This window comes from Octopus sinensis, linkage group LG30, assembly GCF_006345805.1.
Source record: "Octopus sinensis linkage group LG30, ASM634580v1, whole genome shotgun sequence".
NCBI lineage: Eukaryota > Metazoa > Mollusca > Cephalopoda > Octopoda > Octopodidae > Octopus > Octopus sinensis.
The window spans coordinates 9,276,823-9,297,065 of NC_043026.1; the positions used below are offsets into that span (position 1 = coordinate 9,276,823).

The window sequence follows — 20,243 nt, forward strand, 5'->3', positions numbered from 1 at the left end:
TGCTGCACTAGTGTTGGTGGTGGTGGTCATGATAGTAGACGTCGTCGTAGAAGTAGTAGTGGTGGTAGTGGTAGTAGTAGTAGTAGTAGTAGCAGTAGTAGCAGCAGTAGTAGCAGCAGTAGTAGTAGTAGTGGTAAGACGATCCCCAGTGTTTTACTATCCCAAATGAAACCTGCCCCCAATCTCTATGGTGGTTGTATAGATAAAATGTTTATCTATCTGATAGACAACACTCGTATGTTTGCCATAAATGATCATAATTTGGTGTTGAGAGATCTCGTTACTAATAATCAACTTAATTATTACATCGACCTGGTGGATGTATTTTCCAGAAACATTTCTGTCAGTGAAATGTTGTCTTCCACTTTATATCTACAGGACCTGACAGTTTCTGACAAAGCCAGACATATTCATCTCCCTCAACATTTGGGTGACAAATTGCGAGTGAAGATTGATCGTTTGGTTGTTACTGAAAATAACCTGATTGCAGGATATGACAGGAAAAATGAAAATGTTAAGTTATTCACATTTGATGGTCAACTCATGGATTCTATCAAATTGAATGTCTCTCCCATCAATATGTGTCGATGGCAGTCAAACACACTGGTCATTACGACTGAGGATGATAAATACCGATTGTTGACATTAAAAGTGGAATTTCCATTGTCATTAGTAAATTACCAAACGAGAGATAAATATAAACATATTACTTCTTTTTCGGACAATCTACTGTTATGTAGTTGGGATGGAGATGAACGTACTTTGTATGTCATTGATATTGATGAAATCCATTCGACTGTGAATATAATGAAGCAAATAGACATACCTGAGACATTATTAACGAGAGGTGGTGAGGTTATTGATTATGTTGCAGGCATATGCAATATTACAGTTACTGCTAATGATGATATTGTTGTCAGCAATGACAATTTCATCAATTTCCTCAGTAGTGATGGTCAGTATTTATATTCAGTTAGACACTACAAGGAATATAACAGTAACATTAAGCCCATGACAATTGATGACTGTTATATGTATATTAATGCATGGTGGGAAAGATATGATGTTTACGGCTTGTACGAAACCATTACGTGCTTGACATACACAGGTGAATATGACAGAATATTTTTAAATGAAAGAATTTATAAAGGTGAAGTAAATTTCTACAGTATAGACTGTAAAGGACCAAGGTTTGTTGGAAGTCACAGAGATAAATTGTATGTTGAAGGTTTGTTTGATGTTAATAGGGAGAGATTCCCTACCTGTTGTTTGCAAACAGACAAATTTCCTGTTCAAGTGAAAGATATTGATGTCTCTGAGGAAGGAAAGACAGTTGTGTGTGAAAAAGCCAATAATGGAAATGTTAAAATATTCGATGAAGACGGGAAGTTGTTATGTCACAGAAATGTTGGAAGTTTAGTTGGTGGTGTGTGTTTTACAGGAGAAAGAGAGATAATGGTCACACTTCCAAACAGACAAGAAATATTTCAACTGAAACAAGATTTGGTGAACCATAAAGTTTGGTCGAGTCTCATCCCTTATGGTGTAATATGGAGAAAAGTGGGGAATATTTACTGGTGCGCACATACTGAATTGATTGAATGTCATTGCATAAAGATTGATGGGGACCAAGTGAACATTCTGGAATCTGTGTCGTTATTAAATCTTGATTCTGGTCTTCATTTCCCTTCCATTACATCTCAGTGGGATAATAGAATATTCAGTAATGAATTAATTAATGAACTGAAATACAGTAGAGGAGATGGGAGGAGAGGAAGAGATAAATCAGGTGAAATAATTAGTAAAGGTAGAGTAAAGGTGAGATGTGGTAATTACATAGCAGAGAGTATGTCAGGAACTGATGAAATATCAGTGAGGAGACTTCCATATAGGACAGCAATGGTCCCTTTTTCCATTCCTGCATTCGAGGAACCTGTTAATTATTTTTATGTGGACAATAGAGATTATAACAGTAAACTAATTAAGTTGGATGAGAACGTGAGTGTGTTGATGTTTAGAGACACGGTTACATTAATTAATACAACAACGGGAGACATACTTCAACATGAACAACTACCACAACAAAAATCATTAGACATATGTCGGTGGACAGATCAGTGTTTCATAATCGTCTTTGGTGAACAACTGATGTTCTTCAACAGGGATCTCCGTCGTTTAAAAACCATCAACACGGGTAAATACTACAACAGTATTTATAAATACAACGACAATCAACTCGTGTGTGGTGGTCATTATATTAGAGCCGTAACTGAGGCTGGAAGATACTATCATACCTATGTAGATTTAGTTGATATCAATGGTGAGACGTGTAAATTCAATCGGGAAATTTGTTCAGGAGAGGTGAACGAAGTGCTGGAATTGGAGATGGTATTTTGTGACGTAATAGCGACATCTGATGGTGATATTGTTGTTATGAATTGGGAAATGGTTGAGCCAGCAGATATGAATGGTGGGGGTATCAGTATGTTGTCTGTTGGTATAGGGAACATCTGATCAGGAAGATGAAACTATCAGGAGATATTGAGTATAATATGTACAGACCGTATCTAACCACACGTAGCGACTGTGTTTATATAACAGATAAATACAGCAATATTTACCAAATACCTGGACATATTGAACACCAAACATCTGAAAATATTCAAGAATATTTACTCCTCAGATGGGATGATAATGATGTCTTTACAGTTCTTGGTTTTGATATTACAGACGTTTCGTTCGTGGTTTTTGGGATTACCATAGGACGACAATCTTTTGCTTTCTTTCATTATGACAAATAAATATTTTCAGAAATATTACTCTTCGATGTTTCTATTATTATTGTTATTGTTGTTGAACCAGCATCATTTACTCTTTTTACTTGTTCCAGTCATTTGACTACGGCCATGCTGGAGCACCGCCTTTAATCCGGCAACTCGACCCCGGGACTTATTCTTTGTAAGCCCAGTACTTATTCTATCGGTCTCTTTTACTCGTTTCAGTCATTTGACTGCGGCCATGCTGGAGCACCGCCTTTAATCCGGCAACTCGACCCCGGGACTTATTCTTTGTAAGCCCAGTACTTATTCTATCGGTCTCTTTTACTCGTTTCGGTCATTTGACTGTGGCCATGCTGGAGCACCGCCTTTAATCCGGCAACTCGACCCCGGGACTTATTCTTTGTAAGCCCAGTACTTATTCTATCGGTCTCTTTTACTTGTTTCAGTCATCTGACTGTGGCCATGATGGAGCACCGCTTTTAATCGGCCAACTCGACCCCGGGACTTATTCTTTGTAAGCCCAGTACTTATTCTATCGGTCTCTTTTACTTGTTTCAGTCATTTGACTGCGGCCATGCTGGAGCACCGCCTTTAATCCGGCAACTCGACCCCGGGACTTATTCTTTGTAAGCCCAGTACTTATTCTATCGGTCTCTTTTACTCGTTTCGGTCATTTGACTGCGGCCATGCTGGAGCACCGCCTTTAATCCGGCAACTCGACCCCGGGACTTATTCTTTGTAAGCCCAGTACTTATTCTATCGGTCTCTTTTACTTGTTTCAGTCACTTGACTGCGGCCATGCTGGAGCACCGCTTTTAATCGGCCAACTCGACCCCGGGACTTATTCTTTGTAAGCCCAGTACTTATTCTATCGGTCTCTTTACTGGTTTCAGTCACTTGACTGCGGCCATGCTGGAGCACCGCTTTTAATCGGCAACTCGACCCGGGACTTATTCTTTGTAAGCCCAGTACTTATTCTATCGGTCTCTTTACTTGTTTCAGTCATTTGACTGCGGCCATGCTGGAGCACCGCCTTTAATCCGGCAACTCGACCCGGGACTTATTCTTTGTAAGCCCAGTACTTATTCTATCGGTCTCTTTTACTCGTTTCGGTCATTTGACTGCGGCCATGCTGGAGCACCGCTTTTAATCCGGCAACTCGACCCCGGGACTTATTCTTTGTAAGCCCAGTACTTATTCTATCGGTCTCTTTTACTCGTTTCGGTCATTTGACTGCGGCCATGCTGGAGCACCGCCTTTAATCCGGCAACTCGACCCCGGGACTTATTCTTTGTAAGCCCAGTACTTATTCTATCGGTCTCTTTTACTCGTTTCGGTCATTGACTGCGGCCATGCTGGAGCACCGCTTTAATCCGGCAACTCGACCCCGGGACTTATTCTTTGTAAGCCCAGTACTTATTCTATCGGTCTCTTTTACTCGTTTCGGTCATTTGACTGCGGCCATGCTGGAGCACCGCCTTTAATCCGGCAACTCGACCCCAGGACTTATTCTTTGTAAGCCCAGTACTTATTCTATCGGTCTCTTTTACTTGTTTCAGTCATTTGACTGCGGCCATGCTGGAGCACCGCTTTTAATCGGGCAACTCGACCCCGGGACTTATTCTTTGTAAGCCCAGTACTTATTCTATCGGTCTCTTTTACTTGTTTCAGTCATTTGACTGCGGCCATGCTGGAGCACCGCTTTTAATCAGGCAACTCGACCCCGGGACTTATTCTTTGTAAGCCAGTATTATTCTATCGGTCTCTTTTACTTGTTTCAGTCATCTGACTGTGGCCATGATGGAGCACCGCTTTTAATCGGCCAACTCGACCCCGGGACTTATTCTTTGTAAGCCCAGTACTTATTCTATCGGTCTCTTTTACTTGTTTCAGTCATTTGACTGCGGCCATGCTGGAGCACCGCCTTTAATCCGGCAACTCGACCCGGGACTTATTCTTTGTAAGCCCAGTACTTATTCTATCGGTCTCTTTTACTCGTTTCGGTCATTTGACTGCGGCCATGCTGGAGCACCGCCTTTAATCCGGCAACTCGACCCCGGGACTTATTCTTTGTAAGCCCAGTACTTATTCTATCGGTCTCTTTTACTTGTTTCAGTCACTTGACTGCGGCCATGCTGGAGCACCGCTTTTAATCGGCCAACTCGACCCCGGGACTTATTCTTTGTAAGCCCAGTACTTATTCTATCAGTCTCTTTTACTGGTTTCAGTCACTTGACTGCGGCCATGCTGGAGCACCGCTTTTAATCGGGCAACTCGACCCCGGGACTTATTCTTTGTAAGCCCAGTACTTATTCTATCGGTCTCTTTTACTTGTTTCAGTCATCTGACTGTGGCCATGATGGGCAGCCGCTTTTAATCGGCCAACTCGACCCCGGGACTTATTCTTTGTAAGCCCAGTACTTATTCTATCGGTCTCTTTTACTTGTTTCAGTCATTTGACTGCGGCCATGCTGGAGCACCGCCTTTAATCCGGCAACTCGACCCCGGGACTTATTCTTTGTAAGCCCAGTACTTATTCTATCGGTCTCTTTTACTCGTTTCGGTCATTTGACTGCGGCCATGCTGGAGCACCGCCTTTAATCCGGCAACTCGACCCCGGGACTTATTCTTTGTAAGCCCCAGTACTTATTCTATCGGTCTCTTTTACTTGTTTCAGTCATTTGACTGCGGCCATGCTGGAGCACCGCTTTTAATCGGGCAACTCGACCCCGGGACTTATTCTTTGTAAGCCCAGTACTTATTCTATCGGTCTCTTTTACTTGTTTCAGTCACTTGACTGCGGCCATGCTGGAGCACCGCTTTTAATCGGCCAACTCGACCCCGGGACTTATTCTTTGTAAGCCCAGTACTTATTCTATCGGTCTCTTTTACTGGTTTCAGTCACTTGACTGCGGCCATGCTGGAGCACCGCTTTTAATCGGGCAACTCGACCCCGGGACTTATTCTTTGTAAGCCCAGTACTTATTCTATCGGTCTCTTTTACTTGTTTCAGTCATTTGACTGCGGCCATGCTGGAGCACCGCCTTTAATCCGGCAACTCGACCCCGGGACTTATTCTTTGTAAGCCCAGTACTTATTCTATCGGTCTCTTTTACTCGTTTCGGTCATTTGACTGCGGCCATGCTGGAGCACCGCCTTTAATCCGGCAACTCGACACCCCGGGACTTATTCTTGTAAGCCCAGTACTTATTCTATCGGTCTCTTTTACTCGTTTCGGTCATTTGACTGCGGCCATGCTGGAGCACCGCCTTTAATCCAGCAACTCGACCCCGGGACTTATTCTTTGTAAGCCCAGTACTTATTCTATCGGTCTCTTTTACTTGTTTCAGTCATTTGACTGCGGCCATGCTGGAGCACCGCTTTTAATCGGGCAACTCGACCCGGGACTTATTCTTTGTAAGCCCAGTACTTATTCTATCGGTCTCTTTTACTTGTTTCAGTCATTTGACTGCGGCCATGCTGGAGCACCGCTTTTTAATCGGGCAACTCGACCCCGGGACTTATTCTTTGTAAGCCCAGTACTTATTCTATCGGTCTCTTTTAATTGTTTCAGTCACTTGACTGCGGCCATGCTGGAGCACCGCTTTTAATCGGGCAACTCGACCCGGGACTTATTCTTTGTAAGCCCAGTACTTATTCTATCGGTCTCTTTTACTTGTTTCAGTCATTTGACTGCGGCCATGCTGGAGCACCGCTTTTAATCGGGCAACTCGACCCCGGGACTTATTCTTTGTAAGCCCAGTACTTATTCTATCGGTCTCTTTTACTTGTTTCAGTCATTGACTGCGGCCATGCTGGAGCACCGCTTTAATCGGGCAACTCGACCCGGGACTTATTCTTTGTAAGCCCAGTACTTATTCTATCGGTCTCTTTTACTTGTTTCAGTCACTTGACTGCGGCCATGCTGGAGCACCGCTTTTAATCGGGCAACTCGACCCCGGGGACTTATTCTTTGTAAGCCCAGAGTACTTATTCTATCGGTCTCTTTTACTTGTTTCAGTCATTTGACTGCGGCCATGCTGGAGCACCGCCTTTAATCCGGCAACTCGACCCGGGACTTATCCTTTTGTAAGCCCAGTACTTATTCTATCGGTCTCTTTTGCCAAACCGCTAAGTGACAGGGACTAAGTACTAATCTTCTGAATTTGAATTCTCAATTCCAGAAAGAAGAAGTAGAGGGGGAGCATCAGAGCCATGTGTTGAGAGGGATTCTTTGGAGTTTTAAATAATTCACCTCTGGAACATGGGTGTTTTGTTCAACATCCTTAAACAAACTCTTATCAAATCTGGAGGAAATTGCTTTTATTGAAAAAAATAACCACAGGTAAGTTACCTGAGATGTGGTGACATAAACTATAGAGTTGGGAGGCTGTTATCACACACTGCTCTACCTCCTCTCCTGGTGAATACATTTACAGTTACAGAGTGTCCCTTTTTCTTTCTTTGGCCTTGAAGAAGCTTTGACAATTACAGCAATTCCTGATGAGTAGTTTGGTTATTGCCATGGAGAAAGCCAGAACACTATCACCAATTTAGGAGGAGCTCAAATGCTTATTGTTCTTATGAATGTCACATTGATAGTCATACATCTATATGAATAGATACACATTTAGTTAACCAAACCACCAGTACCCCGAGCGGGTCATTATTCACCAATTTACTTTTTTGTCAGAAGGAACTTCCACAATTACATCAATTCCCCTGATGAGTAGCTTAGTTAATGCCATGGAGAAAGCCCAGAACACTATCACCAATTTAGGAGGAGCTCAAAATGCTTATTGTTCTTATGAATTGTCACATTGATAGTCATACATCTATGAATAGATACACATTTAGTGAACACAGAAGTACCGAGTGGTCATTTATCACCAATTCTGCTATAACTTTTCAATTTCCTTAACTGTATTGAATGTGCAATCATGAACATCATATCAAATATGTGCATAGATATATATTTTTCACATGTAAATAAATGCTAAAAGAGGTATTTTCAAATCCTTTATTCAAGCATTTGTTTATATTTAAAATAATTCTATTACATAAAAATTTTCATTGGCAATCAAAAATGGCCCCCGATGGTCCTTGCACTAAAATATTGGCATTTCTTGTGGTAATCTTTTAGAATTAAAATCAGCAATCCGGCCCAAATTTTCTACTTATTTTTTAATCAAACTAGCCAGACTTGGCCTCTTACGCCTACCCGACAATGTCATTCTAAAAATAAACACTCCATTCAAATTTGAAAGCTGTCAGATAATGCCCGACAATTCAAAAAATGAATACGTTTGTGTATAGTTAAGCAACTACGTCAGGAGAACAATTTACCACAGTATCAGTGATAAGGCTTCTCACCTGTATGGAACGTTTGTGAGAAGCAAGTGGGCTACCTGAGAGAATGATTTACACAAGAATATGGCTTCTCTCCAGTATGAATACGTTTGTCAACTTATATAATTCAGGAAACAATTTGTCACAGACATCACAGTGATATTGCTTCTCACCTGTATGGAGATGTCTGAGTTTAGATAAATTACAACTCACAGGGAATGATGTACCTCAGATATCACAGTAATATGGCTTCTCTCTCTCGTATGATCACGTTGTGAGAATTTAAAGCACTTCAGCCAAAGAATGATGTATCACAGATATCACAGTGATATGGCTTCCCAGTATAAACATATTTGTGGTTAGTCAAGTTATATTTTTGAGAGAATGATTTACCACAGATGTCACAGAGAAATTGCTTTTCCCTTGTATGCAAACATGAGAATTTGAACCACTTCAGTTAGAGAACTATGTACTCCTGACATTGAAATGACTTCTAACCAGTATGAATATGTTTGTGTCTAGTTAAGTTATTTTTTTGTGAGAATGACTTACCACAGATGTCACAGTGAAATAATTTTTCCCCTGTATGAACACGTATATGAGTATTTAAAGCACTCTGGTCACAGAATGATGTACCACAGACATCACAGTGATAAGGCTTTTCCCTGGTATGAATACGTTTGTGTCTAGTCAAGTTATATTTTGAGAGAATGATTTACCACAGATGTCACAGTGAAATTGCTTTTCTCCCGTATGGAGATGCATGTGAGAATTTAAAGCACTTTGGCCAGAGAATGATGTACCGCAGACATCACAGTGATACGGCCTCTCTCCTGTATGAATACGTTTGTGTGTAGTCAATTTATATTTTTGATAGAATGATTTACCACAAACGTCACAGTCAAATGGCTTCTCACCTGTATGAATACGTTTGTGGGTAGCGAAGACACTGGCTGAAGAGAATGATTTACCACAAGTATCACAGTGATATGGCTTCTCCCCTGTATGGATATGTCTGTGATTATTAAGTACTTACACAGAAATGATTCACCACAGATATCACAGCCATATGGCTTCTCCCCTGTATGAAAACGCTTGTGAGTAGCTAAGCTATCACTTTGGAGAATGATTTACCACAGATATCACATAAATATGTGTCTCTCCTGTATGAACACGTTTGTGCTTAGTTAGGGTGCTACTTCTAGAAAAAGACTTGCCACAGATGTTGCATTGATATGGCTTCTCTCCTGTGTGAATACGTTTATGCGAAGTTAAAAACACTACTTTGAGAGAATGATTTACCGCAGATATTACACTGATATGGCTTCTCTCCTGTATGAACGCGTATGTGAGTGGTTAAAAATACTATGGTCTGAGAATGATGTACCACAGACATCACAGGATAAGGCTTCTCTCCTGTATGAATACGTTTGTGTCTAGATAAGTCACATTTTGAGAGAATGATTTACCACAAATGTCGCAGTGAAATGGCTTCTTCTCCCCTGTATGAACACGCTTGTGATAATTTAAAGCACTTCGGTCAGAGAGAATGATGTACTACAGACATCACAGGGATAGGGTTTCTCCCTAGTATGTAGACGTTTGTGTCTAGTCAAGTTGTGTTTTGAAAGAATGATTTACCACAGATGTCACAGTGAAATGGCTTCTCCCCTGTATGAACGCTTGTGTGTAGCAAAGACACTGGATGAAGAGAATGATTTACCACAGACACCACAATGAAATGGCTTCTCTCTCAGTATGGCTATGAGTGTGACTGATTAATGGCTACTTATAGAAAATGATTTACCACAGATGTCACATTTAAATGGCTTCTCTACTGTATGAATACGTTGTGCTTATTCAAATATCCTTTTTGAGAGAAGGACTTTTTAACACACATCACAGTCATGTGACAATTTTCTGCTCCCTTTTTCTCTATCCTCAGGAAAAACCACTTCCTTTAATTTTTCACCTTTTTCCATTATTTTTCTTCGAAAAACACAATATAGATATTTTTTTTCTTCTTTTTGCTTATTTCTCTTTGTTTACATATATTTCGTCTGCTGCATTTCAGTTCATTGTTACCTTGGTAAATTTATCCAAGTTTAATTTGCAAAGAGACTCATCTTGTAGACACTCCACCAGCCAGTGAGGTCCTGAAAGTTTGCTAATAATACAATTCAGAGTAAATATATCGGAGGAATTCTGCCATAGATTTAGAGAAATCTATGTAGAGAATCGTATATATCTGTTCTGTACAATATTTCCAATTTGGTCTTTAAAAAGCTGATAAATAATGAGAATGTATCTTCAGTTACGCCCAATGTCATCTGATATTCTGAAAGAATAAAGAAACAACAGTGTAAGATAGAGAGGCTACTTAAAAAAATACAGATTCAACATTTCCAAACTGCATTCAAAACATTATAACAAAATTTGATTACTGTTTTAGAAAACTATCGCCATTCTCTTTGAGCACGTAAAAGACAAGATATTTGTTTCGGTACTACTAGCGAACAGTCACTAGCTAGTCGTAAGTAGTCGATCCTACAACAACTTGCGCGTATGTTTGTATTTAAAGGCTGATTACATATCAAAGAAAATTAGGCAATCTTTCGTCTCTAGTAGACCTTTCCGTCGATTTCCGTAAAAAAATTCTTTTTTTTACATATGGGCTTGCGGGAACTTTTGAAGTAATGAGAGCGAAAGAGACTAAGAGAACGATTGTATGACGAGGGAAGTTCTTTTGAATACCGTTCAGGGGACTGTGATGTACATTTGTGTGTGTGTGTGTGTGTTTGATGGGGTGTGGGAGACAGACATATGTTGTGTAAGTGAAGTGCTTCTGTTAGTGTGTGTGAAGAGACAGAGAGTAATGTGTGAAAGAGAGAGATAACTGAAATTTTTTACTCGGTGTATTGTATATGTATGTATATTACTTCAAAAGTTCCCGCAAGCCCATATGTAAAAAAAAATAAATATTTTACGGAATTCGACGAAAGGTCTACTAGAGACAAATCGCCGAAAATTAAATAATATTTTTCGAACAAAGTAAATAAATTATTTTTATAAACAAACAAAGGTTAGGGTTAGGGCTAAAAAATTAGGGTTAGGGTTAAAAAAATTCGTCTTAGGAACGACTACTTACGACTAGCTAGCGCGAGTGCGCGCACCGGGACCACTGTTCACTAGTAGTACGGTGGTTTCGATTCTGGGACCGGGTGACGTGTTGTGTTCTTGAGCAAAACACTTCATTTCCGTTGCTCCAGTCCACTCAGCTGGGGAACACATACGACATTGAAACCGGGAAAACGGGCCCAAGAACCTGGTCAGGCCTTAAAAGGGTGCATTTATTTATGTATAATACTCACAATACAATTATCTCAAACGAATTGGGAGAAATTGGCAATTACTCATTTTGCCCCGCTTACTAATTTCGTCCATTTCCCTATATCAAGAAACAAACATTCGATAAATTATAATAAAGCATTGGTTTCTCAGCATTTCTGTGGTTGGAGTTTATTTTAAGAACATTTCTCCACCAAAAACACACAACAAACAAACTTAAAGAAGAAACGATGGAGCGTGTAGGAGGTTGCCGCCATAGCTAGAAATAGCAGCCAAATGTGGAACAAAATCTGATTCACAAAGTATTGAAAGATTAAATGTTTTCGTTGTTTAATACTTACGGAAATGTCTTTATAAAGGATGGTGTTGTTGTTGGAAGTGCGTCAGGTGGTTGAGAAATCTATTACAAATGTGTTTAGGAGTGAATTGAGAGAAATTATGGAACCAGAGATATTTATTAAGATGTAATGAATGAGGCGGAAGTACGTTTAGTGCGCATGCGTATGAAATAATAGCTTACAAACTCTAGAATTTTCTCAATAAAGCCAAGAGGAAAGATGTTTTATGTAACACATTCTACCGTATACGAAGTTAAATTTTTTAGTTACCTAGAAATTAGGTTAAAAACTGCCGTTCAAACAGAAAAGATCTGATATTTTTTTGGTTTTTTTTCTTCAATTTCTGCAATTTCAACCAATCACTGACGTCTATTGAGGTAAAAAAAAAATCATTCTGTACCGTATGAATATGTCCCACGTTTAGAAACAGATTGGGTTTATTTACATTTCTGAAGAAAAAAAGATACCCTTCCCCTAACCCTAACCCTAAACAGATTGAAATGCAATAGATCGATTCTAGGGTCATAATTATGGGTGACAATTTCATATGACACCGCTAGAAAAAAACTGCCGTTCAAACCGAAAAGATCTGATATTTGTTGTTTTTTCTTCAATTTCTGCAATTTCAACCAATCATTGACGTCTATTGCCTTAATCTTTTTGCTGGGGTTCAACAAAATAAGTACCAGTTAACTACTGAGGTCCATGGAATTGACTTACGCACCATCGCTCCCCGAAATTGCTGGCGTTGTGCCAAACGTCATACGCATGCGCTTTAAACGTATTCAGTCTTCATTTTCCACATCCGACAGACACGTCTCTTGCCAGAATTTCTCTCAATTCACTCCCAAACACATTTATTATACATTTCTCTTCCACCTGATGCACTCATAAAACAACAACACCATCCTTTATAAAGACATTTCTGTAAGTATTAAACAATGAAAGCATTTATCTTTTAATACTTTGGTGTCTCAATGTCCTTTTGTTCCACATTTGGCTGCTATTTCTAGCTATGGCGGCAACCTCCTACACGCTCCATCGTTTTCTTCTTTACGTTGTTTGTTGTGTTTTAGTTGGAGAAATATCCTCAAATAAACTCCAACCACAGAATGTTGAGAAACCAATGCTTTATTATAATTGATCGAATGCTTGTCACTTGATATGGGGAAGGGGACGAAATTAGTAAGCGGGGCAAAATGAGTAATTTCCTAGTTTTCCTTTAAAGTTTGTTGTGTGTTTTAGTTGGAGAAATGTTCTTAAAATAAACTCCAACCACAGAAATGTTGAGAATCCAATGCTTTATTATAATTTATCGAATGTTTGCTTCTTGATATAGGGACGGGGACAAAATAAATAGGCGGGGCAAAATGAGTAATCCTCATTTCTTCTTATCTGTTTGAAGTTATTGTTTTGTGAGTATTGCTACATTATATTTAAGACTGGGAATTGCTCATCATGTTTAACAATGAATATTCTTTTCTGTGTTGGATCCCAGATCAATTCCCCCCCCCACCATTTAGTGTCGAATTTGGTAATTTTCAGTTATCAAAGTGATGGCTCACGTTTGTGAGTTATTGCTACATTATATTTAAGACTGGGAATTGCTCATCATGTTTAACAATGAATATTCTTTTCTGTGTTGGATCCCAGATCAATTTCCCCCCCACCATTTAGTGTCGAATTTGGTAATTTTCAGTTATCAAAGTGATGGCTCACGTGGGGCAAATGAGTAATGACCATTTCCACTAATTTTTCTCTCTTCTGTTGTTTTAAATCCATATTATTAAGTGTTTTGTGAGTTGTTAGGTAACTAGTCACAGACATAGATTTACTACAAAGGGATTGTGAAGAAGCTTCAAATATTTATGTTGATTTTTTTCCCCCATTTTTCGATATTCATTAATTTCACATCATTTGCAATTTTTCTCTGATTTCTTTCATTTGAATTCGATACTTAAATAGCTTTTTGCATTTCTGATCTTTAAGATGTCGAAGGATAGATATTGATGTGTTTGAGTATTTGTTTTCAAATGTATTCTGGATAATTTGAAGAGACAATTTCACCTTTTCTTGCCTCTGCCAAATTTCTCTTTCTACACACTCAAAGAGAACAATGATAATTTCCTGAAATAGTGATTCTGTTATAATGTTTTCAATGCATTCAGGGAAGGCCATTTGCTTGGCTGATAAAGATTTTGTAATCAGTTGTAAAATCTAATTGTTCCCCACCCCACTACAGATCTATTTCCACTCCGCCTCTGAGGGGTGGAAATAGATAGCTGCTGTCCCAATACAAGAAGCCTGAATCCAGTTGCAACCCAGTATCCTGTCCACTTCACTGATGTATATCTAAAACTACAAAATATATATAAAAAGCACCATCCGTTCGTGGCCATTTGCCTGCATCGTCTGGCCCCTATGCCGGTGACACGTAAAAAGCACCACTACACTCATGGAGTGGTTGGCGTTAGGAAGGGCATCCAGCCGTAGAAACATTGCCAGATCAGACTGGAGCCTGGTGCAACCTCCTGGCTTCCCAGACCCCGGTCAAATCGTCAACCGTGCCAGCACGGAAAATGGATGTTAAACGATGATGATGATATATAATGTTGTGTGTGTTTGTCTACTATCAACACTTGACAAACAGTGTTGGTTTGTTTATGTCTCTGTAACCTAGCAGTTTGGCAAATGTGGCTGATAGGATAAATGCTAGGCTCAAAAAATAAGTCCTAGGGTTGATTTGATTGACTGAAAACTTTCTATGTGGTGCTCCAGCATGACCGCAGTCAAAACATCTGAAAAAAGTTAAAATATATTATATATATGTGTGTGTATATATATATATATTATATATATATATAATAGAAATATTAAAATTACTAAGTCTCTCTAAAAGAGAACAGCGGCAGCGTTCCCGGAAAATAATAGTTATCGCCATACTAATATGGCATTCTTATAAAAATAAGAATAAAGCTGTCCGCTTATTAGCTCCATGAGGCCATCGCCTTAAGTTAGCTATTTGATACACAAACTGTATCCATATAACCTTCGAACAAGGGAGGTCAGTCGCTCCACACTACTTGACCGGCAGCTACAGACGCGTTTCGGGGTATTGCCCCTTTTCAATGCATTGAAAAGGGGCAATACCCCGAAACGCGTCTGTAGCTGCCGTTCAAGTAGTGTGGAGCGACTGACCTCCCTTGTTCGAAGGTTATATGGATACAGTTTGTGTATCAAATAGCTAACTTAACGCGATGGCCTCATGGAGCTAATAAGCGGACAGCTTTATTCTTATTTTTATAAGAATGCCATATTAGTATGGCGATAACTATTATTATATATATATATGTATGTACATATACATATATGTATATATATATAGTTAATCCAAACATGAACAAAGAGAAAACACAACAACGCGAGGACATGGAACAAGCATAGTGTTATTGGACGCTCAGGAAAGGAAAGAAAAAAGGAGGATTTAACGTTTCGAGCGGAGCTCTTTGTCAGAAACATAGTAAAAGGAAGGTCCAAGGAAGGAAGGGAAGACAGAGAAAAAATCTCCAACAGTACACACGCGGTCATGTCATGCGCACAGGTCTGTTGTGTGTGTTAATGATAGCACGTGTGTCTGTGTGTGTGTTTAATGATAGCACGTGTGTCTTTGTGTGTGTGTAATGATAGCACGTGTCTGTGTGTGTGTGTAATGATAGCACGTGTGTCTGTGTGTTGTGTTAATGATAGCACGTGTGGTCTCTGTGTGTGTGTAATGATAGCAAGTGTGTCTGTGTGTGTGTGGTGTGGCTGTTTATCTATATGTGTGGTTGGGCTTAGTATCCTTTAAGGTCATCAGAAGAATTTATAGTAGGAGTGGCTCCTGTTGTGTGTCTACCTACACATGTGCATAGGAGAATGGTCAGTGGAAGGTACTGGTAGTTTGAAGTATGTGTATGAGTGTCATACACACATACATATAAATGTTACACAATATGAATGTGTAGCTGGAGTTTAGAAATATGTTAGCTTCACACAAGATTTTCTGATGTAAATTTTAGTAATTAGAAAGTTCTGTTGTTCAGGTAAATGTTTATTTCTAGAGTTTATCTTTATGGAAATGTTGAATCTGTATTTTTTTAAGTAGCCTCCATATCTTACACTGTTGTTTCTTTATTATTTCAGAATATCAGATGACATTGGCATAACTGAAGATACATTCTCATTATTTTTCATCTTTTAATGACCAAAATGGAAAATATTGTACAGAACAGATGTATAAGATTGTTTCTATAAATCTTTGTGGAATTCCTCTGATATATTTACTCTGAATTGTGTTAGTAGCAAACCTTCTGGACATCACTGGCTGGAGTGTCTACAAGATGAGCCTGTTTGCAGATTGAATGTGGATAAATTTAGTTGTTTTTGTGACAAAGGTAACAGTGGCCAGAAATACAGCAGTTGAAATATTTGTAAACAAAAGACTATAGGCAGTACAAAGAATAAAAAAAGAAGGTATATTGTGAAGTTGAAGGACAAAATAATGGAAAAAAGTGAGAAACTAAAGGAACAGATTTTTCCAGAAGATAACAAAAAGAGAGGCGAAATTATCACGTGACTGATGTGTGTAAAAAGTCTTTCTCACAAAAGGGTCACTTGAATAGGCACAAACGTATTCATATGGAGAGAAGCCATTTCAATGTGAAATCTGTGGTAAATCATTTTCTATAAGTAGTGACTTAATTAGTCACCGACATATCCATACAGGGAAGAAGCCATATCATTGTGGTGTCTGTGGTAAATCATTCTCTGCAGCCAGTAACTTAACTACACACAAACGTATTCATACTGGAGAGACACCATATCATTGTGAAATCTGTGGTAAATCATTCTCTCAAAAAAATAACTTAACTAGACACAAACGTGTTCATACTGGAGAGACACCATTTCACTGTGATGTCTGTGGTAATTCATTCTCTGACCGAAGTACTTTGAATTCTCACAAACGTGTTCATACAGGGGAAAAGCCGTTTCACTGTGATATCTGTGGTAAATCATTCTCTCGAAAGTTTACCTTATCTAACCACAAACGTCTTCATACAGGAGAGAAACCCTATCGCTGTGATGTCTGTGGTACATCATTCTCTGTCCAAAGTGTTTTAAAATCTCACAAACGTGTTCATACAGGAGAGAAACCGTACTCCTGTAATATCTGTGGTAAATCATTCTCTCAAAGTAGTGCTTTAACTTATCATAAATGTATTCATACAGGAGAGAAGCCATATCAGTGTAACATCTGTGGCAAATCATTTTCTGGCCACAGTTCTTTAACTTACCATAAACGTATCCATACATTGGAAAAGCCATATCAGTGCAATATCTGTGGCAAATCTTTCTCTGTAAATAGTAACCTAACTGTACATGAACGTATTCATACAGTGGAAAAGCCTTATTACTGTGACATCTGTGGTAAATCATTTTCTATAAAGGGTTACTTAATTAGTCACAGACATATCCATACAGGAGAGAAACCATACCATTGTGATGTCTGTGGTAAATCATTCACTTTAGCCATAAACTTCACTATACACCAGCGTATTCATACAGGGGAGAAGCCATTTCACTGTGACATCTGTGGTAAATCATTCTTTCAGAAAGGTAGCCTGACTGCACACATACGTATTCATACAGGAGAGAAGCCTTATCACTGTGACATCTGTGGTAAATCATTCTCTGACGAAGTAGTACTTTAGCTAAGCATAAACGTATTCATACAGGTGAGAAGCCATATCAGTGCAACATCTGTAGTATATCATTCTCTCAGAGTAATAGCCTAATTACTCATAAACGTATTCATACAGGGGAGAAGCCATTTCAATGTCTCATCTGTAGTAAATCATTCTCTAACCAAAGTGATTTAAAATCTCACAAACGTTCCCATACATGAGAGAAGCCATATCAGTGTCATGTCTGTGGTAAATCATTCTCTTCAGCCAGAAACTTGACTACACATAAGTGTATTCATACAGGGAAAAAGCGATTTCACTGTGACATCTGTGGTAAATCATTCTCTATACAATATAACTTCACTAACCACAAACATATTCGTACAGGGGAGACACCATATTCTTGTGATATCTGTAGTAAATCATTCTCCCGCAATAGCAGCTTAGCTTCTCACAGACGTTTCCATACAGGAAAGAAGCCATATCGCTGAGATGTCTGTGGTAAATTGTTCTCCACAAGTAGTGGCTTAGCTACTCATAAACGTTCCCATACAGGAGAGAAGCCATATCACTGTGATATCTGTGGTAAGCCATTCTCTCATGGTGGCAACTTAACTACTCACAAACTTCTCCATACAAGAGAGAAACTGTATCAGTGTGATATCTGTGGTAAATCATTCTCTATGAATTGCAATATCTAAACACAGACTTCGTCCATACAGAGAGAAGACCCATATCTTTGTGATATCTGTGGAAGATCATTCGCCCAACATAACAACTTGGCTTATCACAAATGTGTTCATAGGGGAAGAAGCAATCCCACTGATATTTGTAGTAAACCCTTCCCTGTAAGGGGTGACTGAACCCTTTACCATGCAGAGTATTCTGTCGAATGTGAGGGTTATTTATTCACATTATTTTCAATTGTTTTGCATTATCTCATAGCTCTCGAGTTTTGATGATGTGATTGTTTATTTTCAGAATGACATTGTAGGGTAGGTGTAAGAGGCCGACTCTGGCCAGTTTGAACATAAAATAGGTAGAGTATTAGATCAAATATGGGTGGTTTAGAAGTACCAAAATTCCTTACTTTTTACAAAGACCATAGCGGTCATTTTTAGTGTAATTGAAAATATTTATTTAATACAATTTATTTTAATATCAGCAAATGCAGTGAATAAAGGATTTGAAAATACATTCTTTTAGCATTTATTTACATGTGAAAAATATATATCTATGCACATATACTTGATATGATGCTCATGATTGCACATTCAATACAGTTGTAGAAATTAAAAAGTAATAAGCAGAATTGGTGAAAAATGACCACTCGGTACTTCTGGTGTTCACTAAATGTGTATCTATTATATAGATGTATGACTATCAATGTGACAATTCATAAGACAATAAGCATTTTGAGCTCCTCCTAAATTGGTGATAGTGTTCTGGACTTTCTCCATGGCATTAACTAAGCTACTCATCAGGGAATTGCTGTAATTGTCAAAGCTCCTTTTAGGCCAAAGAAAGAAAAGGGACACTCTTTCTATAAATGTATTCGCACAGGAGAGGAGGTAGAACAGTGTGATAACCACCTCCCAACTCTATAGTTTATGTCACCACATCTCAGGTAACTTACCTGTGGGATATTATTTTTCAATAAAAGCAATTTCTTCCAGATTTTAAATTTGTTTGCATGAATTTTATTATGAAACTTAAAACCAATTAGTGTGGCTGTGTGGTAAGAAGCTTGCTTCCCAACTACATGGTTCTGGGTTCACTCCCACTGCGTGGCACCTTGGTCAGCTATCTTCTAATATCACCTGAAGCTGACCGACCTAAATTGATTTGGTGGATGGAATTTGAAAGAAACTCATTGTATGTGTATATATGAAACTGAGAAAGTGTGTCACTAAACTCGAGAAATACCCAACTGATTTCATTCAAGTTTTACATATGCACTACTTAGGGTCCATGGAGTGTCTGGATCGAAAACTTTTCACTTCTTGCCTACTGCGAGCCCGGAGCAATCTCTTATTTCCTACCGTTTTTGTATTACATGTCAAAAGTGAAACAATAACATCTCTATTGTAAACTGAGATAATAGTGAAACTATTATCTCACATCACATATATGCATGCATATATATATATATATATTATATAATATATATAGATATATATATATATGGCTCAGTGGTTAGAGCATTGAGCTTACGATCGTGAGTTGTGAGCTCGAATCCCAGACCGGGCTGCGTGTTGTGTTCTTGAGCAAGACACTTTATTTCATTTGGTTGCCCAGTTTCACTCAGCCTTAGAAATGAGTTGCGATGTCACAGGTGCCAAGCTGTATTAGCCCCTTTGCCTTTCTCTTCGATAACACTGGTGGCATGGAGAGGGGAGGCCGGTATGCATGGGCGACTGCTGGTCTTCCATAAACAACCTTGCCTGGACTTGTGCCTGGGAGGGTAACTTTCTAGGTGCAATCCCATTGTCAGTGTCGTGACTGAAGGCGGTCTCAGATATATATATATAATGTATGATGAATTTATGGAATAAGTTCCATACCCATCAATTTTCTTAAAAGTGGAGGAGACAAGTTGTTAAAATTTATAAGAAATATAATTCTTGCAGACAACCGTTCGTACAGTGATATAATCATCATCATCATAGAATTCATGATTGATTGAAATTAACTAATATCAGTGT

At 38.9% G+C, this 20,243-nt stretch overlaps 1 protein-coding gene and 1 pseudogene across 1 annotated transcript; one reads left to right on the forward strand and one right to left on the reverse strand.

Moving 5' to 3' along the window:
* The window catches only part of LOC115226795, a 71,624-nt pseudogene extending 61,483 nt beyond the window's left edge, over positions 1 to 10,141 (reverse strand).
* Positions 10,142 to 15,730: 5,589 nt separating this feature from the next.
* On the forward strand, positions 15,731 to 18,029 carry LOC115226796 (zinc finger protein 679-like). Its single transcript, XM_029797815.1, has 3 exons — positions 15,731 to 15,744; positions 17,136 to 17,281; positions 17,806 to 18,029. Exons 1-3 carry the CDS (start codon positions 15,731 to 15,733, stop codon positions 18,027 to 18,029), a joined length of 384 nt encoding a protein of 127 aa, XP_029653675.1.
* The last annotated feature ends 2,214 nt before the right edge of the window (positions 18,030 to 20,243 follow it).

What these genes read in the sequence shown, in the direction of transcription:
- LOC115226796 (XM_029797815.1), top strand. An exon ending in TTATTACTGTGACATCTGTG is followed by an intron (nt 17,282 to 17,805) that starts GTAAATCATTTT and finishes CATTCTCTTCAG; the next exon opens with CCAGAAACTTGACTACACAT.